Below are 26,003 nucleotides of genomic sequence, written 5' to 3'. Positions count from 1 at the left end.
TTTTTTCTGGCATTTTCTCTTCTATACCTGTGCTGTGCTGTCCAGTGTAGTAGTTAGTAGCCACATGTGGCTATTTAAATTTAAATTAGTTAAGATTACAAAATATTCAAAATTCAGTACTCAGTCACATTAGACACATTTCAAGTGCCGAATAGTCACATGTGGCTAGTGGCTACCGTGATGAATAGAGAAAAATTGAAAACATTTCTATCATGGCAAAGGTTCTTTTGGACACTGCTGATCTGGACATTTGTTAGAGTATTGCTGCAACACTTTTTTCCCCCATTACCTTTTCAAATTTGAGTTTTAATTATATATGACTGAGTTAAGAGTTCTTACGTGGGCCATGTCTTTGCAAAGAAGATATGGTTTATGGGAGTAAGCCATGTTAAGCTATTTTAATGTGTAAGAAACTTCTTCAAATACAAAGACTTTTAAAATTCTTCTGTAGCCCCCCAGTTTTAAGTTACCAGCCACGTTAATAATGCAATCCCATGTAGTTACATACGCTTATCATATAGAGAGGTCAGGAATATGGACATTGGGGTTAGACTGCCTGATTACTTACCCAGTTGTTCTTATTAGCTGTGTGAATTAGGGAAAACTTTTTAACCTCTGAGACTTTGATTTTTATATTTATAAAATGGGGATTATAGTATTATTTAAAGTTGAGGATTAAATGAAATGCTACCTGTAAAGGTCTTAAAATAGTTCCTGATATAATGAGCACTCTATATTATTATAATTAGCATCATATTTTAGATAACATAGAATATTACATAACTGAAACATTAATTACAGTGATGGAGAAATGTGAAGGACAAGGAACAGGAGAGTTTTGGCAGTTAAGAGGGCTTCAGGAAAATGTTGGATAGAAAATGAAGCAGTGGGATATGTATTTGACCTGAGGCTTGGGATTTTCTGGTTATGCTAGGTATACTTTAGTTTATCAGTTTCACAGGCAGACTGTTTGGATAACAAGAACATAGAAAACAAGGAGCAGTTACGGGAAGCAAAATGATTTAGTAGAACAAGTATTGGTGTAGGAGTTACAAAACCTGAGTTGACCTGTCTCTGCACTAACTAGTTCTCTTAATGACTTCTGAACTGTAAAATAAGGAGAGTTGAATTAAATGATTTTGAAGTTTCATCCTACTACTTAATATACAAAGTATTTAACAACAGAGTTTAACTGGAAGTGCCAAAGTTGAAGGGCTAAACTAGAAGACCTTTGAATTTCAGCTTTGATTCCAATCTCTACAGGTATATTGACTGGAGTAAGTGAATAGGAGAGTCACATTGTCCACATTCTCTTGTTCATTAGTGAACAATGAAATGGTTAATAGGTAGAAATATCTAGGGGAAACGCAGGAGCCTAACTACCCACGAAATAGGAAATAAGACTCTTGAGAGTAAATCTTCTGGTTGAGCATGTAGAGAGATCACATGCTGTTATATTCTGACCCCTTACCTTTTCCAGTAATCTTTTATGTATTTTGCTGCCATATGTAAAGCAAAGGGGGAGTCGTAAATCAAATTTGATATAGTAGAGATGAAAAAAATTAAACCCTGTGAAATCAAATTTACTTGAATCTTTTACAATGCATACTCATTTTAAATAAATGCAATGTATATTCTCTAATTATTCTGAGTCATTATTTCTACCATTTAGGTTTTATGTACTTCTTAGAATTGTGGCTGTCGGGTTATCTAGTTCTTGCAACTGCCTTGGTGTTTATCTGAAGAAGGGAGACCTGCTTCTGTTTTCCTTTCAGTTTCTTCCTTTCTGCTGTTACGCTGTCCTTTTCCTTTGCTCTACCGTAGTTACTAAGCCTCAGTGCCCCCATACCAGAAGCTTTCATAACAAGGCAGTACAGAGAAGGGAGATTGTGCCTAGTTAAAAGAGTGAGGTGAACTTTATAGATACAGGGATTTTCTTGCAAAAACCAAAAGTCACCATAACTATGAATATTAATATAGAGTGATGAGGGGAGAAATATGCTTTTTATTTTAATAAAGCACACATCTTTTTTTAATTAATTAAAAATTTTTTTTGGCTGTGTTGGGTCTTCGTTGGCTTTCTCTAGTTGTGGCAAGCGGGGGCTACTCTTCCTTGCAGTGCGCAGGCTTCTCACAGCGGTGGCTTCTCTTGTTGCAGAGCACGGGCTCTAGGCGCCCGGGCTTCAGTAGTTGTGGCATGTGGGCTCAGTAGTTGTGGCTAGCGTGCTCTAGAGTGCGGGCTCAGTAGTTATGGTGCACAGGCTTAGTTGCTCCGTGGCATATGGGACCTTCCCGGGCCAGGGATTGAACCCGTGTCCCCTGTATTGGCAGGTGGATTCTTAACCACTGGGCCCCCAGGGAAGCCCTATGCTTGTTTTTAAAATTGATATATGCTGTAGAATTTGATTGTTATTGGCTAGAATTTTTACATATATTTTTGCTTCAGATTTCCTTTTTTTCCTTCATGGAAATTTATGAAATGAAGTAGAATTAAGCAAGAAGTCATTTGGCATTTTTAGTTGGTATGATTAGCTTTCTACTCTAAACTGTCTGTTTTGATTCTTCTGATGTGAAAACCTTTCCATAACCATTAATAGCAAGGAAGAAGAATACACAGGAGAATGTCTCTTTGGCTATGTTATAACTGACAATTTTGAAACTTATTTAGTAAGAAACATGTGTCAGGATGCACCTGTACCTCAGTTTCAAGTTAGCACAGTTTATTATATAACTGAAGTTAAGCTTTCTGAAGATACTATTGGAAGATTTCAAAGCATCAGTTCCCAGCTGTGTAGATTTCTGTTGTTATTTGTAATGAAGTTTTTCAAAGCCTGGTTAGACATTTTTTATTTTAAAGTTAACTTGAATGATGATTTGCTCCAGAAATAGATTTGTGGGTAAAGACCAGAAATACATGATTACATTTTACTAATTTTTGGATGATTGATAAATGCTTAATACTCAGAAGTAATTTCTCTGCTTGCCTGTAGATTAAATTTTCAATAATGCAAATTTGTCCATGTAAATTTGAGCATTTATTTTAATTGCTTTGATTAGTCTATATAGTACGCTTATGAAAAATTATTACAGAGTGAAGGAAATTTTGGTGATGTGTTATAACAGTCTTACCTACTTAGAATTGATCTAGAGCTGGCAACTGAGCTATATTGACCTGGTTCTAAAAGAATTAAAAAAAATTTTTTTTAATTTATTTATTTGGCTGCATCGGGTCTTAGTCACGGTATGTGGGATCTTCATTGCGGTACGAGGGCTTCTCTCTGGTTGTGACATGCGGGCTCTAGAGTGCATGGACTCAGTAGTTCTGGCACAGGCTCTCTAGTGGTGCACGGGCTCAGTAGTTGTGGCACACTGGCTTAGTTGCCCTGTGGCATGTGGGACCGTAGTTCCCTGACACGTATCGAACCCATGTCCCCTGCACTGGGAGGTGGACTGTTAACCACTGGACCACCAGGGAAGTCCCTAAAAGAATTCTTTTCCTTGATATATTATAGCTTTTTATAGCATTAACAGTGCTTGACCTAATATACTTATAAATATGTTTTAAATATATGTGTGTGTAAATTTTATATTTACTTAGAAGAACTCTGTTGAAATTAAATTTCCTTGGCTTACTGAAAATATTTTAATTGTTTTATGCTTCAAGAATCTTTGGGTCTCAATTTTTGAAGTGTTTTGAGTAGGCAGTGAGCAGGAAATATGATCAATGGAAATGTTCTAAATGAAAATCTCATTTTTAGAAATTCAGAGTCACTAAAACACTTTTAAAGGCTTTGAGAAAAAAGCCAGATAGTCGAAATGACCTGTTAAATTTAAGGAACACCAAATCAAAGTTAATTTGAAGACAGGGCTGCATATTTCACCATATATCTGTTAGTATCCTATCAAAGGCTTCTATGGTATACCATTTTTGGAAACATTGCTTTTATGTATACACATACCAGCAAGATTTCTTACCATCAAAATCAGTTTCTTTTAATAAGTGAATTTGAACATTTTTTAAAGGCAATAGAATGGTATTTCCTGAGCTTACTTTGATGTTATCTCAGAGTTTTTTAAATTAATTAATTAATTTTTATTTTTGGCTGCATTGGGTCTTCGTTGCTGCGCACGGGCTTTCTCTAGTTGCGGTGAGCGGGGGCTACTCTTCATTGTAGTGTGCAGGCTTCTCATTGCGGTGTCTTCTCTTGTTGCGGAGCATAGGCTATATATAGGCGTGCGGGCTTCAGTAGTTGTGGCGCATGGGTTCAGTAGTTGTGGCGCATGGGCTCTAGAGCGCAGGCTCAACAGTTGTGGTTCACGGGCTTAGTTGCTCCGTGGCATGTGGGATCTTTCCAGACCAGGGATCGAACCCATGTCTTCTGCATTGGCAGGCGGATTCTAACCACTGCGCCACCAGGGAAGTCCTCAGAGTGTTTTTAAAAAGGTTCAATTTATTCTTAAATTTCAAAAGTTTTTGCAAAGAAGCATTTTAAGGAAGACAGGAAAATGTGAAATCACAAAGCCAGAATGGCTAGAAATCATTGAGTTAAAGAAACTGGTTTTTAAAATTAACTGTGATGTCATTAATTGTAGGAAAGTATGACTGTTTTACATCTCATTATTTTGTTAATCCCTGTTTCTTGATTCAGTGTGTACTTTCTTCATCTTTTCCTACTAGTTTTTTCTTTCCTCAAATATCTTGTACATGCTACTGAATCTCAGATCACTTATTAAGATCATTTTTTATGCTTTGAAAACTCAATAAACTGTGAATCAGGAGCTTTGGTAATAGGTTACTCTCTCCAAACAGAATTCACAGAATTAAAATTTTCCCGGGACTTTTGAAAATTGTGGTTTATCTAGATTACTGTAATGTATTTAGACTAATTTTTAATTGGTAAAGATAAGAGAATTGTATGTGATTTGACTTTCAAAGACATTATTTTTATCTTCACAGGTGTGAGATAATGTGGGGGCAAATATTAATGTATAGTTGCCCCTTTTTTATACTGATTAAGTCATTACTTATTTAAGATATTGATGACTTGTGGGTTATAGCTGGTACAGTTCTGTGTTTAAAAATATGAGTATTTGTGGCGAAGACATAAAGTTTGATTCAGAAAACTTTTTTTTTTGTATTTTTTATGAAAAATTTAAAAACATTACAGAAGTAGAAAAGTTATAGCTCCAGCTGTGGTACTTGGTCTAGCAGCATTGGCATCACCTGGGAGCTTGTTTGTAATGTTCAACCTTGGACCTCACGCCAGACCTCCTGAATCAGAATCTTCTTTCTAACAAGATTCCCAAGTGATATATATTCATAATAAATTCATATGCATTATATATGAAGCTGTTTGCATGGAGTCATTCACCACCTTGCTACTTGTTGTTATTGACGTTATTACACATGCTTTTTATTTTCTGGGAACCCCCCAGAGAACTGTGTCATAGGCCATGCAAGCAAGAAGCTGGGTACGTTTCATTTCTCAGTAATAATGGCAATCAGTAATTATTGAGCTCTTACTCTGACTGAGCCATGGTGTACATGGTGCATTACATTAATTTATTGTAGCTATTCCTTCCAAAATTCCTGTGATGTATTTAGTACTATGTTTCCAATTCTCCAGAAGGGGAAACCAGATTTATAGCCTTTTTAAACGTCTTAAAAAAAAACCAAACAACTATTAACCAAATTTCAGATTTTACTTGGATTTTATTATTTTTCCATTAATGCCCTCTTTCTATTCCAGGATTCAGTCCAGGGTACCATGTTGCATTCAGTTGTTAACTCTCCCCAGGGTCCTCTGATCTGTGAGAGTTTCTAAGTCTTTCCTTAATTTCTTTAACAGTCTTGAGAAGTACTGGCCAGGTATCCTATAAAACGTCCCCCAATTTGGATTTGTCTGATTTTTTTTGCTATGATAAACTAGGGTTATCAGTTACCAGTTTTTAGAAAGAGTATCACAGAGATGAAGTGCTCTACTGGTCACATGATATGGGGAGCAGAATATCCACTTGACATTACTGAGGACGTTAACCTTTATCATTTGACCAAGATAGTATTTGCCAGGTTTCTCCACTATAAAGTTACTGTTTTTCTCTTTCCATACTGTACTCTTTGGAAGTAAGTCACTATGTCTAGCCCACTTTCAAGGGATGTGGTGAGTGGTGGCATGGGTGGGAATTAAGTTCTATCTCCTGCTGGGAGGGAGTAACTACATAATATTAAATGGAATTCTTCTATAAAGAAATAATTTCTCCCTCATTAATTCCATCATTCACTTATATAAGCATGGACTTATGTATATTTTATTCTTTGGGTTATAATCCAGTAGGTTAATTTTATTGTTCACATTGTTTTAGTCTTGCCCATTGGGAACTCTTTCAAGTTGGCTTCTGTGTTCTTTTTACACCCTCCTATTCTTTTGCCCTAGAATCAACCATTTCTCCAAAGAGCCCTGGCTGGTTTCTTTTATTGGAGAAAAGGGTATTAGAAACCAAGATTTGGGTGCTGGGTTGCTACTCAGGTGTCACTGCTTCGAGGCCCTCTCAGTAGACAGGGCAGAGTTATATCAATCTACAGATGTTTATATGTACTAAACCATGTGTATCTATAGTTGTTTCTGTGTCTGTCCATCTGTGTTCATTTTTTAAATTTTTATTTATTTATTTGTTTGTTTGTTTATTTTTGGCTGCGTTGGGTCCTCGTCGCTGCACGCGGGCTTTCTTCAGCTGCGGTGAGCAGGGACTACTCTTCGTTGTGGTGCGCAGGCTTCTCATTGCAGTGCATGGGCTCTAGGCATGCGGGCTTCAGTAGTTGCAGTGCACGGGCTCAGTAGTTGTGGCTCGTGGGCTCTACAGCACAGGCTCAGTAGTTATGGCTCACGGGCTTAGTTGCTCCACGGCATGTGGGATCTTCCCGGACCCATGTCCCCTGCATTGGCAGGCAGATTCTTAACCACTGTGCCACCAGGGAAGCCCCCATCTCTGTACATATTAGGGTAAACATGAGTTAGTACTGTTGTCTCCAATTATAATCCTATACTACAGGATTCATCCTAATCTTCCTTTCTTGTACCTTCATAACTTCCATCTCTAATAGAGAGAAACCTGGCTCCCACCATCTGCCATCCACTATGCATGCACTCCAACCTCAGTATACAAGTAAAGTAGTTTCAGAATTTTTAGGCTGTACTCCCAGAAGAAACAGATTTACCAACTAAAATGCAGTGTTTATGTACAGTGTACAGTTCCTATTGTATTTAGCCTTATGGTTTCTAGTCAGAACACTGATTTCCAAAGTTACTCAAGGTAGCTTTCTTCCCCTCATCCCCTTCAGTGTGGTTATGTCATAAATTTGTAATAGTTAGATTCATATATCAGTTTGCATTCTATCCTGGGATCCTCAGTCACATGGGTTTATGTTTTAAACTTAGATATATTACATTTACTCTGTGATACACAGTTTCATGGGTTTTGACAAATGCATAGAATCATTTATTCTCCACCCCAGTACTGTACAGAATGATTCCTTTACCCTAAAACTTGCCCTCTGTGTCCCAGATATACTGAATCAGAATTTTCATTTTAACAAAATTCCCAAGGAAATGTATAGGCATATTAAATTTATATGCATATATATGAAACTATTTACCTGGAGTCATTCAGTATCTTGCCATGTTTTGAAATTATAAATTAAGTTGCAGAAAGATTACTTTGATCTAGAGGTGATAATGGAATAGCCAAGTTTAAATACACAATCAAGTGACTGTACTCAAACTCATGGGGTCATATAGGCATTCAGGTGAGGTGAAAGAAAATGGAATTGGGCAAATTACTGGAGTGAGGTAATGGGCTATATGGGAAGTCTTCATCGAGCGTTTGAACTTTTGTAATCTTAATGATCAGAAATGATGTGGTTTGGAAAGAAAAGAAGAACAAATGGTGTATATCGAGAAACATGATGGAGAAGAAGGTTTTCACGGGATTCATAGTCCCCCAGTAAAAGAAGTACAAGTTCCCTATTGCAGAGAATGTGTTGGACATCTTAGTTTCGCAGTTCTTTACCCTGAGGTTTGTTTAGTGTCATGCTGAAGTTTTTGTATGTTTAGTCCTAGGTGGAGGAAGGAGGAAAAAAGAAAGCATAGCTGAATAAACACTACGTGTATTAAGAGATACCCATGGGAGAATATATTACCCATGTGAATGGACTGGTCAGACCCACTGGTTTCAGAGAGAGACTCTAGGAATCTCTTGTACCAGAATTAAGTTCTTGTGTATTAATGACTGAGAAAATTGCTGTTTATAATTAGGAGTATATTATTTGTCATTGTGATATGAGGTGACTGCTTAGAAGTCAACTTTAAATAAATGTTAAACTGAATTTGAAAGTTTCTTTGGTGTGGATAGATTGAGGTTTCAGTTATTGAGGTTAAAATACAGAGACACACAAAGTTCTGGCTAAACAGTACTGGCTTATGGGATCCACTGTCTACAGTATCTATCAGAGCTGTGGCATAAGGCACAAAAATAGTGGGGAGCAGTTTTCTAAATGAAAACCATTCCCATTAGCTGTTTCACATCTCTCCTGTTACTGCTTTTAGAAATACACTTCTCTGTCCTCAGATGGTTATTTAGATGATTGAGCAACTACTATGTGATGAATATCATAAGATGCTAAAATTTGAGATTATTCTCTAAAACTTAAAATCAAGAAAGAGACAGACCTAAATGTTTAATGTCTGAGTATCAGGTAGGTATGGTAAATACAGAGGGATACAGTGTGCAGCAGTTCAAAGGTAGGAGACAAGGAAGTTTGATCATAAGACAGATGGTTAATCTCTGTATCAAACCCAATATCAGAATGAAATTTTGTGCTTTTGTTTGTTTTTGAGAGATCATTTAAAACCTCTGGTAGCCTTAAATTTTACGCATGTTAAAAGTCCTTGTAATGTGGCTTTTATGGTGGTGAGGCGTGTTGACAGGCTTAGGCAAAAAGCAAAGAATAATTTTTTATACTGAAGAAAAATGATATTAGAAGGCAATACATTATGCTGAAGAGTTTTTATGTAAAGGATTGGGGCCATTGGAAAAGAGTGGAGTTAGTCTAAATTCCCTCAAAGAAAGCTGTTCTTGTTTTTGTGCTTGAGGTAGATTATAATATGATGATTGCCATCTGATGCAAATAACTACAGTATTTCCAGTTCTAAATTACTAAATCCTGAATTACATTAATAAAAGGAAGAAGTTTGATCTGAAAGGAAATTTTATAAGAAAAGAATTACAATTAGGGGTACATGAGAGCTGAAAATGTAAATAATCTCCTTATTCCAGTTTTAGCATGTATTTTATACCAAAGGTTTGACCTAGTGTGCAGTAGTTTTATCTCAGTCATACTGTACTACATTGATCATTTCACTTTTTTTTTCACTAAATGACACAGTAGATGAAGGTTCTTATGTGCAGCACACTCTCATGGGTATCTGCAGACTGTGATGAAATACCAAATTACAAATAATTTTGTTAGAAAGTAAAATGTATAGTGCTGGGAACTTTGTTTTCTTGTGAGAGTATTCATTAAAGTAATTTAAAAGCATATAAGTATTTTAAAAAACTTTTTAAAACAAATTAATCAAATGATTTATCTTTTAAAGATTGAACTTTTAAATGTAGACATTTATTTTATTCTTTGTGCTAATTTTAAAATTGTGGATAATTTCAAACATACGCAAAAGTAGTGACAATAATAAAGTGAACCCTCATGTATACATCATCTAGTTTCAACATATTTCATCTCATGTTCAATCTAGTTTAATCTGTAAATCCTACCTACTACTCCTCCCCTCAATTACTTTGTGGATTGTTTTGAAACATATAATTTCTACACGTGTTAGACTTCCGCGTGATAGGTAATACTAATGGGGAAAAAATATAAACGTTAAATTTTGCCTACTTGTTATAATTATAAATAATAGAATTAGAGGGTTTTATCATATCATTGATATTATAACAAATTTCATACATGTTTTATGAAACTTGTTAAGTGACTTTGAAGTGTATGTATACATAGTCCTTATTTCTCATCTGATTCCCTGAATGCTTATTAGAGAAACTTTTGAGTTTACTGTCTTTACCTCAGATTCAGCATGACTAAACCCAGTCATCTTTGAAATTAGTCTTGCTAAATGTTACCTTTCTTAGCATCTATTTCTAGCAGTTTTATTCTCATTTACTCAGTTAGAGACTTTAAGAATAATACTGTACTTTAAGAAGAGTTTATGATAGAATTTTGCATTGGATTGGTAATTTAGAATGCTAAAAGGAGCTGTTGTGTGTGTTCTTTAGTTCCTAACAAAGGCAGTAACTGGTTTTCAGACCCATGAGGATGAATACTTTCCAGATTTTCTCAAACCTTTGATAGTTACTTTATAGCCTGTAGTGAAAGATAAGATAACAAATTTTAATACAATGTAATTTTATAGAATTTGAAGGTGATCTGATCTTAGTTATCATCTAGCTGAACCCTTCTCATTTTCTAAGTGACTGCTTCTATGCTAATATATTTTAAATAGTGAGTTGCAACACCTTAGAGGACCATAACTGAATTTTTTTTAATGAAAGAGAATAATGTAAACTAATAGTGTTCCTTTTGTAGAGTATTACTTCATCAGACTTTTGTTACGTTTCATGTGTGCATGTGTATACTACATCATGATATAAAATGTATTTATTATTTAAGTCATGATCCAAAAAGTTTAAAAGCCATTGCCTTTGACCACTAATTTGTTTTTTTTTTAATTGTAAGTACTCAATACCTGCTAATTTCCATATTGTTTCTCTAGCCCTGTTGAAGTGGATAATGGTCTATAAAAATAACTAAAGGCCCCAACTTAATGAATTCCAGGATGTAGTTAGAAGAGAGATACATGTATAAGCATAATTTGTAATATTGTGAAGGAATTATTAGTAACATATGAGCAAAATATTGTGAACACATGGGCTGGAACAATGACCTGTCCCTAGAGAAATTGGAGAAAGTTACGTGAAGGATAGGATATTTTTGAGTAATCTTAAAGAGTGAGAAGTTTTATCAGTTGCCTCAGAGAAGAAGTGTTTTCTAGAGGGAAAGTGTGGGAAATACACCAATACCCAGCTCTAAAATTACTCCCTCCATGAGCCTTGTGCCTAATTTCACTTGCCCTACCTCCGGTTCCTCAATCAACAACCGATCCATCCTTATATCTTTTTTTCCTTTTTTTTATCATCATCCTTATATCATTGATTCTCACAAGTTTTACTTTTCCCATGGCATTTTGTCCCTGCTAGAAACTCTTGTTCAATATTTGTTAGTTGAAGAGATGAGCAAACGAATTCAAATTACATATGTATACAACTTGTTATTTCAAAAGTGTTTATTGCTAAAACATTATTATAGCATATCAGTTAGAGAACCAATTAAGGTGCCATATATACTAGAGTCCTCAAAACACAGGGTCTCAAAAATAGTTACTTCTTTTCATTATCAGGTAAGTGAGCTCTACCTCTTGAGGTTATCCAGGTACTCTGGCTAGTAGGACAGCTTTGTTATCTGTAACATGTGGCTTCTATTGCTCCAGTGGTTGCCATTTTCAGTCAACAGGAAGAAAATGGGAATGGGGAGGATTTAAGGCAAGCCAGTTAATGTTTAAGGCTAAGATGTAGAAATTTCACATCACTTCTAGCCATAATCCATTGGCCAAAACCTGTTCACATGGCCGCACCTAGCTGAAAGAGATGATGGGAAATCTAATCTTTAGCTGTGTGGGCATGTGCCATTTAAAACTGGAGTGCCAGTTATGTAATACCAAAGGGCAAGCACAGTGGATACTGGGTGAGTGGGGAGGGGCAAGTAGACAACATTCATATGGTACAACATAAAGGGATATTAAAAATAAATCACTCCTATCATCCTAAGAAATTAGTGGCTTTCATTTTTCTGAATTTTCTTTCAGTTCTTCATAATATTAGTATTTGTTTTCTTCACTTAGCCTTCTCTGAACCTCAGTTTGTTTATTTGTTTATTATATGAAAATGAAAGGATTAGATGAGAACCCAGTGTTTGGCACATAGCACCAATTAGTAATCACCATGTCTTCCTTTTTTTATTAGTTTGTTTTGAAAATGTTAGTATTTCTACAGGTTTTACTCATACACATTTTATATATTTATACTTATAATTATGACAGTCCAAAGAACACCTAACACAAATTTTGAAGTAATGATTCTGATCTTGAACTCAGGGGAAAAAATCAATTTTTAAAATTCTAATAGCTATTAATATTGAGCTCCTAGTATATGTCAGATAATATGCTTTACATTTTTTTAAATCTTCACAGTAATCCTTAAGTATGTTTATTATTTCCATGTGGTAGAAACCTGAGGCTTATCTAATGGGTGTAAATATATACATATAATGAGACAAAAGGGCTAGGAGGCAAGGAGAAAATAAGTCATTTGAATTTCAGAACACCATCAAGTTAGTCCCGAATTTCCCCACAAATGTCTGTCAAAAAATTCTTTCAAAAACTCCCTCAAAGGGCTTCCCTGGTGGCGCAGTCATTGAGAGTCCGCCTGCCGATGCAGGGGACATGGGTTCGTGCCCCAGTCTGGGAAGATCCCACATGCCGCGGAGCGGCTGGGCCCGTGAGCCATTGCCGCTGAGCCTGCACGTCCGGAAGCCTGTGCTCCGCAACGGGAGAGGCCACAACAGGAGGAAGGGAGCAAGGCGTAAAGTGAGAATTTAGTGCATTATGCTTGTTCTTTAGAACAATAAGTACAGTTCTTTGATTGCAAATACAGTTCTATTTATTGTAATATAATAACTAAATTATTACTGTAATTGTCAGGTACACAAGCCTCTATTATAATATCTGTGTAAAATCAGTTTACCTTTTATCAATGTATCCTATAACTTCTCTTCCCCTCCTCCTCCCCAGAGTCTAATTCATCTAAATTCTAACAGTTTAAAAAAAGGAAAGAAAAATTACGGAAATGTGATATATTAGAAAGAAAATCTTTACATATTAGGAAGGAAAGAAGTAAACAAATGGATACATTTTTTAAATTAAATCGTCGATTTAAGCCTTTGATAAAGGTAGTCTAATTTACATATGATGTTTAAATACACAGTGTTTTTTTCTTCTTCATTAGTGCTACTGTTTTGAGATGTTCTTTTCATTCCTCCTCAGTACTTCTACACCCACTTCAGTATTACTCTCTTTTGACTTTTCAATCTATTCCAAGATTTATCAGGGCCAGTTTCTTATGTTGGCGATCTGGTGGTAAGGAAAGCAGCTGTCCATTGCTGCCACTTTCTTAGAAGGTCATTATTTTATTCATTCTTTCTTTATGTTCCATTGCAGGCTAGTTTCCAATTCCTGTGATAAAAAAGCATGTTTTTCCTGTAACATAGAAGAATCTTTGTTTATTCACTTGAGAGTACATCATTTTCAAGTACTCAGTATAGGTAGTAGTGTTTTCTTTAGTCCAAAGGACTGATAAGAGTGGAAAGTTGAGTATAGAGAAAAGAGGTCTTGCAATTCTGTTATAGGCTGGGCTGAGCTAACATAGACTCTCACTCTGAAGCACTTCCTACCCACAAACACATGAAAATGCTAAATAATATAGAGCAAAGGAAAAAAAAGTAGATGTGCAGCTGAACTTTAGAGAAAACTTTGATGCGCCAGGAACAGAACGGAACTCAAAGTCGGCAGTAAGCTCTGAGCAAACAGGGCAACGCAGGATATTTGGAAGGATACAGGCCCTCTGGACAGGGTGCTGGGATTGGGACTGGAACTTAGTATTTGACTACAGAATTGTCTCCTTAAAGCTGGGACCTTAGGAGGGTTGTCTTCTCTGAAAACAGTTTATAAGGTCTCCCTATACGTGCCTCCAAGGACATTTTTTGGTGGTGAGGATAAAATGGAATTCATTTTACCAAAATATTTTGAAAGCTATAAAGAGATTTTTAAAATTTTGTCTTAATTGGAGTATAAGTGAGAAAAGGAGCCATAAGGGCCAAACATAACATAAATGAATGAAGCTGTCCAGGTATAAGACATTTGTTTAGGGGAGGTGACTGGTGAATTGGAGGTCATATCCTTCATCAAAAGGAACCAGTGTGAGGGCTTCCCTGGTGGCGCAGTGGTTGAGAGTCCGCCTGCCGGTGCAGGGGACATGGCTTCGTGCCCCAGTCTGGGAAGATCCCACATGCTGCGGAGCGGCTGGGCCCGTGAGCCATGGCCGCTGAGCCTGCGCGTCCGGAGCCTGTGCTCCACAACGGGAGAGGCCACAACAGTGAGAGGCCCGCGGACCAAAAAAAAAAAAAAAAAAAGGAACCAGTGCTACTCAGATATAGACAATTGTGACCGTGTGGGAAGTGGACCTGGTGTTTTCAGATCATCTGATTCTTCAAAATAAAAAAAAAAGGAAGAAAAAATTTCTTCTTAAAATTATTTTCTCCAAAACAGTTTTAAGTTAGATAACTTGGAGGAAGAAAAAACCCAAAAGAGAAAAGTAGAGGCAGACAAACCAGGAGTAAGAACAAGAAAATTTCTGTGGAAAACTTAGGCTTATGGTGTTTTTGAATAAAAGTAATGAGGTAGTATTAGCCATTTATTAATTCACAAATATATTTTCAGAATATGTCAGGTAGAGTGCTAGAAAGTAGGGATACAGTTGTTAAGTAAAACACCCCTGTGCTCATACTAGTTTATGTTAAGCATACACTAAGTGCCAGATACCATGCTAGATGTCTAATGTAGTCTGGGGGAAGAGGTCTAGAACTAGGGAAGAAGGTGGGATGAAGATTAACAAGTTTTCCAGGTAGGGAGAATTGCTTTATACCAAGGCTATGAGGTGAGAAAGCATGGCAAATTCAAAGGCTAAAGGATAGGTTAGTGAGACTAGGGTGCAGAATAGAGATATTTAAGATAAATTGGAGAGGTAGGCAGAGATCAGATTTTAGTCATTTTTATCCCAAGAACAAAAGTGAGTCATTAAAACTCCTCAAGGTGCTAAGCTAGCTTCACCAGAGGCTATGAGATGGGGCCAAGGCATATGTAATTGAAAACTTGGAGAGGGATGGTCATCTTCATGTTTGTTAGAGTTTGAAAAGCATTTCTCACAGCCAATCCATAGATACAGAATCATAACATTTTAGTTATGTGGAACTCATGAGGAAGTAAACCATTGACGATAGCTGCACTAAAGTCCTAAAAACTTAGCTTGAATAAAACAATTTAAAAATGGATTTAATGTCTTACTGAACAGAATATTAATTTTTCATGGTCACTCAAGTTATTAAGAACATTCACTTACCATAACCTTGGGAATATTGGAAAAGAATATTGGCTTTTATATTAAAAGAACCTGGGCAGATGTGAATCTTGAGCACTTTTCCTACTGTCAGACAGCTGGAAATTTTGAAGGCAAATCAGAAGGGCCAAAAAAGGGAGCATCTCCTAGCTGAGTCAGCCCGGTTGAGTAGCCTTCTGGGAAGTACAACCCAACATTTCTGCTTATGTTTCATTTGTCAGAACTTTTACCTAATAGCCATACTTAGCTGCAAGGAGTTTTTGCTGTACACTTTTTTATACTTTGTAGACCATAACATTGGGATTTCTGTTACTAAGGAAAAGAAGACATGCTGAGTTGGGTGACCAGCAGTTTCTGAGGCAGCTGTTGTATACAGCTGGTCTTTAATTTCCCTTCCTTAGTGTTTTTATCTTTCCATATCTCTTAAGGAAAACCTTTATACAGTTGTTATATTTTTACCTATTCAGCTTGGCCATTTTATTGGCTGAATATTAGTTACTTTTATTTTTCATGCCACTGAATGTTTAGTTACTTGCCTGTTTCATATGCATTTGACTTCTGCAGCTTTAAAATTTCCTCATCTTTGTACCTTTTACTACTTGAATATGAGATACCACAATATTGAATATTAGTGACAAAATCTTGTGGTATTGGAAAAAATTATTTTTGTTTATTAACATTTTAATTTTGAATTAATTTCAAATTAAAGAAAAGTTGTAAGAATTTCAAATTACAGAAAAGTTGCAAGAATAGTTCCTGTAATATGCTTCTGCCTGGATGCACTGATTTTTAGCTTCTTGCCACATTTCCCTTTTATTCTTTCCTTTTATACATATATGTTTATATACATGATATTTATGTAATATGTATTTATTTTTCCTGAATAATTTGAGAGTAGGTTGCAAAAATCATATCCATTTATGCTTTTAAAACTTCAGTATAGGGCTTCCCTGGTGGCGCAGTGGTTGAGAGTCCGCCTGCCGATGCAGGGGACACGGGTTCGTGCCCCGGTCCGGGAAGATCCCACATGCCGCGGAGCAGCTAAGCCCGTGCGCCATGGCCGCTGAGCCTGCGCGTCCGGAGCCTGTGCTCCGCAACGGGAGAGGCCACAAAGGTGAGAGGCCCGCGTACCGCAAAAAAACTTCAGTATATATATTTTTAAGAACCAAGGAGTTCCCTTATATAAGCCCTGTATAGTTATTATATTCAGGAAAATTTACGTTAATATAATACTTTAATCTTTATTCTGTATTCCAGTTTGGTCAATCATCCCAGTCATCTTTCAGTACAGGGTTCAGTCTAAAATTGGATTTGGCTGTCATGTCTCTTTAATCTCCTTTAATCTGAAACAATTCCTCTTTCTTTGTCTTTCATGACATTAGCATTTTGAAGGCTATAGGCTAGTTATTTTATAGAATATATTTCTCAATTTAGGTTTGTCCTATGTTTACTTACGATTTGATGCAATTTATACATCCCCTGCACTCTGCATCCCCTGGCTGGAGGACTGTGTGAGTGATGATATGTCTTTCACAAAAGTATCAAATCTGGAGGCTCATAATGTCTGTCTGTCCCTATTGGTGATATTAGTTTTGATCACCCGGACAGGGTGATATCTGGTTTTTCCACTGTAGTTTCTAACTTATCCATTAATACAGCTAATAAGCAATTTGTGAGAAGATACTTTGAGACTATGTAAATATCTTACTCATCAAACTCTCCCCCTAGATTTAGCATCTTTTGACGATTTTTGCCTGAACCAGTGTTTTCTATGATGATTGCAAAATGGTAGTTTTCTAACACTGCCACCCTGTCCACATTTACCAGTTGGCATTCGGAATTCTTTCAACCTGTCATCTGCCATCTGTCTGTCTGTCTTTCTACCTACCTACCTATCATCAGCATGGACTTGAGGATTCCTGTTTTATTTACTAGGTAATAATCCTTTACTGTCTGTTTTGATGCTCAAATCAGATTGAGCTGATGGAAACCCCTTCAAGTTGGCTCCCATATCCTGTTTTTTCTTCTTTTCTCTTTAGTATTTTGCTTTTTGGCACAGCAAGCTTGTTTAGGTTCATCTGGTGCCTTCCCTGTCCCAGCCTTAGAATCGCCATTTCTCATAGGACTTCTAGTTTACTTAAGTGTGGATTTGTATTTAGGAATCAAGACCTGGGTGCTAGGTGATTGTAAATTTAAAACTTCAAAGGGGATATATTTACATTGGCTGATAAATAGCAAATAAGAAGATACACTGCCATAAATACAAAAAAGATATATGCAGAGGGTCATTTTTTTGTATCATTGTTTGTGGTATCAAAAGACTGGTTCATCTTTGAGGGACAGGTTGAAACTATGGTGTATCTACAAAATGGAGTATATGCAGTTGCATAAAGGAAAGGGGACTATATCCCTACACTGCTATGGAATGACCTCCAGGATACAATGTGTGTATAATATGACATTTATATAAGATTGTAAATATGTTAATAATCATTTGTGAAAAGGGAATATAAATATACTCTTATTCATAATTTGCTTATACTGAAAAAGGGAAAATAAGTGAAAAACTTAAAAAAATAATTTCTGAAGGGCGAGAGAGGTCATGGTGTAGAGGATACAAGGATGGAAGCTGGATTTTGATGATAACTTTGGTAGCTCTCAAGTTGGATCCAAGTAAATAATAAAGCAACATTAGATCAAAGTGAATAAAAAGCAGTTCCTAAAAATGAAAAAAACAAATGACCCTAATTAAACAAAATTAGTGACCATACAGAAGTTTGGTGATCAAAACTAATATCACTAATAAAATATCACTATTTTAGTTGGCTTCAAAGCAGTAATTTGATAGTAGGGGTGAGTATTCCTGAAGGCCAAGAAGAATTGTGAAGAAATCTTAACTTGTAGTTAAAACGTCTTAACTAAAAGTTAAGACATCTTAACTTTTAGTTAACACCGTTAATCAATGTTATTGCTATTTTGAAACTGTTATGTATATTCTAAGATAAAGCAAATAAATAATTTTATTAGTGTCATTTGGAACCAAGAAACTCAACCCAAGTGACGGTATAAATATAAAATCAGAGAAGTAAAAAACCTACAAATTTGACTTGGAATTACAGTGTAAATTCTTAATTCATCGTCTCTAAAACTACACGTATCCTAGCTCATCTTATTAAAAAAAAAATCTTAAAAACAATGACCAATCCAGTAGTAATAGGCTCACCTAGTACTCAGATTGCAATTTAATTTCCAGCTTAAACAGAAACAGGGCTTTTTGATGAAATGCCCGAATTACAGTCTGAGGCAAGAAATATACAAGATGAGCGTGGTTCATCTCATCAGACCAGAAAGTGAGGAAGCTATCAAAGACGACTTGAGGTCTTGTGAAAAGGATTCAGGAAGTAGTAAAGGGTTTCCTGTTCGCTAAAGAGGGGACAATTTGCGCATTAACAATGATAATGGATTGTTAAAACTCATCAAATAACTTCAAATCCATGAGTTCATAATGAGACTTAGAAAATTACTGGTCTGCTTACACTGAAAGGATGCTAGCAATTTAACTCATTTTGAAAGCTGGAAAAGAAGGAAAAGAAATGTAAGTGCATTTCCTGTATGAACTGTACCTCAAAGTTAACAAATATGGTGAGGGAAATTTTCTCCTTATAGAAGAAGTATTCCACCTACTGGTGAAGAAATGATATAATGGGTAAATAAAGAATGATATAATATCACCATTTTACTGCCTCTAAATAAATAGTGGATGAATTCCCTGTAGGGGTTATGAGGAACTGTATAATGGAAGGATAAGGCTGAAAATAACCTGAACACACAGATCAAACAACCTCATACAAAAAGAGACAACCAAACATTGTTTTTTCTAATAGAAGTCCACAACAACTCTTAAAATACATTCTTGCCAAGAAGAACTGAATTTAAATCTGAGCCTCTAGATCTAACAGTTTACAAGAAATACAAGGGACAGAAAAATCTGTCAAATAATACCACAGAGATGCAGTCAGTAAAATCTGGAAAGCAGGAAATGTCTGCAGGAAAAACTGCCTAATTTATTCCACAAAATAAATTGCAAGGGGAAAAAAAAGAGGGAGAGGGAACTGTCAGGTTAATGAAAGAGACTTAAGAAATACGTGATTCGGGCTTCCCTGGTGGCGCAGTGGTTGAGAGTCCGCCTGCCGATGCAGGGGACACGGGTTTGTGCCCCGGTCCGGGAGGAATCCCACATGCCGCGGAGCGGCTGGGCCCGTGAGCCATGGCCGCTGAGCCTGCGCGTCCGGAGCCTGTGCTCCACAACGAGAGGGGCCACAACAGTGAGAGGCCCGTGTACCACACACAAAAAAAAGAAATACGTGATTCAGTTGCAGTGTATGAACTGTTTGGATTTCCAGTCCATGAAGAAACAAAATCAACTAAAGAGATAAACTAAACTGGATATTTAATACTATTTAATAATAATATCATATTTAACATTAAGGAATAAGTGATTTTGTTTTAAAAATGATACTCGGGCCTCCCTGGTGGCACAGTGGTTGAGAGTCCGCCTGCCGATGCAGGGGATGTGGGTTCGTGCCCCGGTCTGGGAGGATCCCATATGCCGCGGAGCGGCTGGGCCCGTGAGCCATGGCCGCTGGGCCTGTGCGTCCGGAGCCTGTGCTCCGCAACGGGAGAAGCCACGACAGTGAGAGGCCCGCGTACCGCAAAAAAAAAAAAAAATGATACTCATTTTGTGGATGTTTAAAAATAGTAGGAGTTTTTTTGTTGTTTGTTTTTACACATGAGTACTAAAGTATTTGTGGATGAAATTTTAACATGTTTGAGATTGTGTGTGGGAAGCTGGATTATTTGGAACAAGATTGGTATGAGTTGTTAATTGTGAAGCTGGTTGTTAGGTAAATGGTAATTCATTATATTGCTCTCTTGTTTATATTTGAAATTGAGCATAGAAACAAGCTTGAAAAGAAACTTTAATTTGAATTGCAATTTTATGTTTAGATGTTGTATTTCTACTTAATTTAGCCTAAGAAAACTATAATTTTATCAAAGTACCCATAAACATGATGGTGGGTTTTTTTTTTTTTTTTTTTGGTAAATTGAGAAAGGTGAGGAAAATAATTCAGTGTTTTTAATAATCTACCACCTTATTACTGTTGGGCTAGTGAGATTTAAAATAAGTAATAACTCTTAAGTGGTATACAGATACTTATGTTGTATTAAAAAATCAGTGCTATTGATTACTACCTAAATAAATAAAATGTTAATTGGAGCTTAGAAATATTTTTTATAGTCAAACTCGATTTGTGAATTTTATGCAAGACATTGTATCCATATGTATCTTTGATTTGTTTGCTTATGTATACATCTATCCACCCACCAAACATATATTGAGCCCTTCATTTAGTGCTCAGCATACAAAGAACAAGTAAGAATTCCAGCACTCCAGGAACATATGGTAGAATACCAAAGGTAGGATACCAAAAAACAAAACAGAAAACTACAGTGATTATTATGTAATGTGTGTATGGGCAAGATAGTAATAGGTACAGGATGCTGTGGGTATGCTGAGGTAAGCCTGATTTAATGTTCAGGTGATTTAATGTTGGAGTCAAGAGAGATTTGTTGGAGAAGTACCCATGAAGTGAGGCTCAAGTAGAAATTATATAGTGGGGAAAAAAAGGGAAGTAATTATGCAAAAGCAGGAAGTGGGAAGAGAAACTCGCTCTCAGAGAATTACAAGTAGTTTGCCATCACTAAAACTAAGGGTTTAGGTGGGAAAGTGGCTGGAGATAGGTTGGCAGAGACAAATTCCTGCACTTCATAGGTGTTTGACCTTTGTGACAGAAACACTGAAAACTTATCAAGTTAGGCCATGTTTAATTTTTATTCTAGAAAGAGCATATGCAGCAGTGGCTGTCTAGAAAGAGCATATGCAGCAGTGGGCTGAAATAGAATTACTTCATTAGGGAGAGGCTTTTCACCTATTTTCGCTCAGAATTTTATGTCTGAATATAGATTCCCCCCCCCAACCTATATATATTTTCTCTCAATTGTTAGGATTTCCTTTTAAAATAAATTAAGTAAAGCATTTACATGGTTTAGAAACTGACAACTCATTTCAATCCTTGTTCCCTCTACTTTCTTCCTCCCCTCCCTTTGTAGGTAACCATTTTTAATTTAATTGTTGTTTTATGCTGCCATTATTGCTTTTTTCAGAAGCATAAGCAACTATGTGTAAACATTTCCCCCTTCATATACAAAGGAAGCATACTATTAACACTTTTGTATCTTGCTCTTTTTACCTAACTATATCCTGTAGTTCATTATATGGCAGTATGTAAAATATTCCTTACTTATTCTTTGTCTATTCTTAATCTTGCTATAAACAACTAAATAAAATAAATACTTTGTACTTTTAATACCTAAGGTGAAGACATTCTAATAATAAACTTATGCCTTTAGAGTAGTCTAGGCTCAGGCTGTTAGCTTTTATCTCCAGCCAACTTTTGCCTAGAGAGTATGAGAGGAAGATTCCTACATTCACTTAAGAATTTTGATTTATTAACAAGGAATTTTGACTAGCTACTTTATGACTAATCAAGATATAATTAACAATATAGGCTCATGATAGTTCCCAAATTCAGTCATCCGTCCATTTACTTTTCAGGTATTTACTGAGCGCCCACCTGTGTAAGGTATGCTGGGAAAAATAAACAGTACCCTCAAGAAGCTTGTAAGCAGTTAAAATGATACCTGTCTGCTTAATTCGTCTTTCCTAAGGGATTAGTTCATCTTCACTTTCTTCTAAATGTTCCCCGATTACTGTACCTGACTTGTTTGTATCTTCAGTGGTCCGCATACTCCTAGATCAGTTATCTTAAATATGCCTAGAGTGGTATTTATTGGTTGACATGACTGTCTCTCCATAACAGGTTAGAAGTTCTTTTAATGGTAAGGACCTTATCTCATCTCAGTCTTCCCAGTGCCTAACGAATGAAAGTTCTCAGTATGGTTTATTGAATAAATGGAAAACGTCTCTTGCCTAGTGGGTTAAAGGAAAAATAAAATTGTGTGTCAGGAAAAATATCTTCTCTGATATTCTTGTTGAAATTTCAAGGGATCCAAGTAAAATACAGTATGGTAAATTTTGTTTTTGTTTTTTAGTTAAAAGACACTATGCTGTTCTTGAACCAGGTGTCTAGAGGGTAGAAATTGTGGGAGAAATGTAGAAAAACATATATTCCACTAGATTCCCAGATTTTAAAAATAGGCATATGTTTGTTCACACCTTAAGCATTTTAATTTATATCTAACTTTTGGAATCAAAAGTCTTCTTGAAAACTTTTATGTCTGTGTTCCCATTGTAGAAACTTCTTGCTCTTGAAAAGGAGAAATTACTTTTAGAAAGGGATTACTTTTTGATATTGCAGGATTTTCTTAGCGTAATACCTCCATCTGGTGGTATTTCTGAAGATTACAGCAAGAGAACATGAAGCTTGAGTTTTGCTGTGTTGGTGTATATTATATTACCTGTTGTTTCTCATGAAGCCAGATGAAATTATATCAAAAGCTGAGTCTACCATGTATTTCAAAAATTTAATGCCCTGGTTTTCAACAATTCAAATGTAAACACCAAGTGAACAAATGGCCTTTGGGATAATAGTAATTTATACAATCATTTATTTAGTACAGACCATCTCTAGACTACTTTGGACTGAAAATCAGTACTGGAGAATGAGATATTCTCATTGAACTATTAATTGCTTTCACATATGTGTGTATAGAGGCTAGGAAAGATTTGAGAATTTTCTATTTCAGATATATTACTAAGGAACCATAAAAGATTCAATGATTTTCTCAGAGAAGCAATTACTGATCTTATTTTTTAGTAAATTGTATTTTATCATAGTTTAGTGGTAATAACTTACATTCCCCTGAGATGATAGAACATAAAGTGTAAACTTGAAAACAAGTTGAAACTGTAAATTAATTTGTTTTCTACCTTTTGCTATGAGAATTTTTAACACATTTAACCTTTTCTTCACAGAATTCATTCTTTATGTTTACTACATCAAATAGCCTTTTAAAGATAGGGACCGCGGCTTAATTAAACTTTTTGTTTTCCCAACTTTATAGCCCAGGATTCTATACTTGGTAGGTTTTGTTCATTATCTTGGAGGAAGATTGTGATCTGATTGCTTGTGTTTTATCCCAAACTATACTAAATCTATCTAGTATGTCAGAGATTAACATTACTTCCTTTTTCTATTTGTTTGGTTATAGACAGTTGACATATGAACTAAACAAGGTTTAATGATTTGGGGCTTTTTGCTGAGTTAAGAAAAACTAAATTTTTTAATGAATTTTGTTTGAAATCTGTTTATTTTCAAATTGTAGCCAGTCGGATGATGATTCTGGGTCAGCGTCAGGCTCTGGATCTGGTTCAAGTTCTGGAAGCAGTAGTGATGGAAGCAGTAGCCAGTCAGGTAGCAGTGACTCTGACTCTGGATCCGAATCGGGCAGTCAGTCAGAGTCTGAGTCAGACAATTCTCGAGAAAATAAAGTTCAAGCAAAACCACCGAAAGTTGATGGAGCTGAGGTAATAAATAAACTATCCAATGAAAGGTAGATTTCTTGTATTACTTTGGGAAAAATTATAGCTTTGGTTTAGAGCATTCTTAATCTAGCTTTTAGAAAATGTTAATATCAAATATTAAAATCCACTTTAAGTGATTCTCAAACTTGTGGTTCAGTATCTGTGGACTGATTGGCTTGGAAGAGAAGCAGTGTGTAACTATATGAACACATACAAAACTTTGTAAGTATACAAAACTTTGTAACACATACAAAAATGAACACATACAAAACTTTCTCTTTTTGAGGCAGAAATTGTTGCATAAACATTCATTGTCTCATGGATAAAAATTAAAGGCTTTGGAGGTCTTTTTGTTAATCTTACAGTGTGATCTCTACTTTCAAGATCTTCAGAGGAGATACTTTATTGCTAATAGGAGACTTTAATAGAACTCTGCTTCCTTGAAGATACATGGTAGAATCGGCTAAGGGCCATTCTGTTTAAAAAAGGCTATCACAAGATTTACTAAAACTTGTCTGTACCTCAGAATAGTATACAGTAGTGTTACTTAGAGTATCAGTAATGATAAGATGCTTGGGCCAGAATATACATACAGCTTCCTTCATTCAGGAAGTCTTGCTACCAAAAACAAACAAAAACAAAAAGTCAGTTGAACTAAAACTGTGCTTAGTTGATTTGCATTCTGACTCAAGCTCTTCTTCTTCACCTCACACCAATTAAAAAAATAGCAGCCGCACTTTGAGTAGCACTGGTGTCATATATTATCACATCGTTTTTGAAAATAATAGTCTTAATACCAAAGAACATATTGATTGATTGTCTGTGAAACTCAAAACACCATAAATTATTTATATATAACTAAAGCTCAGCATTTTATTTTAATTATATTGCAATAATATTGTATTACATATAATGTAACAAAAATAGTCTTAATTTATTATTTGGAGGCAGTGAAAATGTTGGTACTACTTTTCAATAAATTAACCTTTTTCCAGTTTTCTCAAAACTTTGTTCTTCACTTGTTTATATTTCTATTATAGTTTTGGAAATCTAGCCCTAGTATTCTGGCTGTTCAGAGATCTGCAATGCTCAAGAAGCAGCAGCAGCAGCAACATCAAGCTTCATCTAATAGTGGATCAGAAGAGGTGAGTTTTCATTGTGAAAACTCTTATCTGAAAAGTAGACATGATATGTAATCATTTAGGTAGCTATTTATGAAATTACTAGAAACAGGAAGGGTTTTAAAAGGATAGGAAAATAACTACATTTAAATATGTGTATCAATAGCCTTGAAATGTAGACATATTTTTATCCAAATTCCTTCTTGTTTCTAAAACAAACAACAGAAATTTGTGTGCATTTGCTCATCACAGCAAAACTAGAATAAACTAAATATGAATACTAGGAAAATACACATACACAAACACACACATGTATGCACTCACATATATGAATGAAGAAATACCGTACTGTTAAATCATATTTGTACAGAACATTAATAAGAGAATTTTCAACATGTTTTTAAAAGAATAGGCTGCAACTGTAAACAGTGTAGTTCCTGTGTGCACATGAGCAAACATACCTGCATGTGTGCTATCCGAAGGTAGAGTGTTCCTTCCCTAAGCCAAATGGTGTAAAGCAAAGAAACTATTTCCTTAGGACACATCTTGCTAACTGTTGTGCAGAATAAACGGAGATAAAGCACAGATGCTCACAGACACAGTTCAGAATTATGGCAGCTAGTGCTGAGATGCAGAGTGTAGTTCCCAGGGAAGGAGCTTGGAGGTGCTGTTCTCACTGCTCCGCATCCTTGCCGCCTCTATAACAGCTCTCTGCAAAATAAATGCTGAACGCTGTTTTTGCTTTTTGCTGGTTTTTGTAAAAGTAAAAATTCTCTTTGGATTTTTTTCAGTTAGTGAAAACAGGTACCAATGAAGGTTTTTTGTAAAAGTGAAGTGGTAGAAATTGAACTTTCAAAGAGTGGGGGATATTTGTATATCAAAAACTGCCTGATGAGGAAGAAAAATATTAAATGAAAATTTGA

At 35.8% G+C, this 26,003-nt stretch overlaps 1 protein-coding gene across 3 annotated transcripts in view; it reads left to right on the top strand.

Annotated features, from left to right (window-relative positions):
• Positions 1-26,003, top strand: part of CHD1 (chromodomain helicase DNA binding protein 1) — a 78,698-nt gene that overhangs the window by 5,013 nt on the left and 47,682 nt on the right. For all 3 annotated transcript variants that reach the window (XM_081233746.1, XM_081233748.1, XM_081233747.1), the window contains exons 3-4: positions 23,761-23,962; positions 25,000-25,104. In XM_081233746.1, the coding sequence (XP_081089872.1) occupies positions 23,761-23,962; positions 25,000-25,104 (307 nt within the window). The remainder of the gene's footprint in view (positions 1-23,760; positions 23,963-24,999; positions 25,105-26,003) is intronic.

This window comes from Mesoplodon bidens (genome assembly GCF_964165515.1).
Source record: "Mesoplodon bidens genome assembly, chromosome: 4".
NCBI classification, from domain to species: domain Eukaryota; kingdom Metazoa; phylum Chordata; class Mammalia; order Artiodactyla; family Ziphiidae; genus Mesoplodon; species Mesoplodon bidens.
Note: the sequence above shows the minus strand (reverse complement) of the source record. Positions and strands in the feature narration are given on the sequence as shown.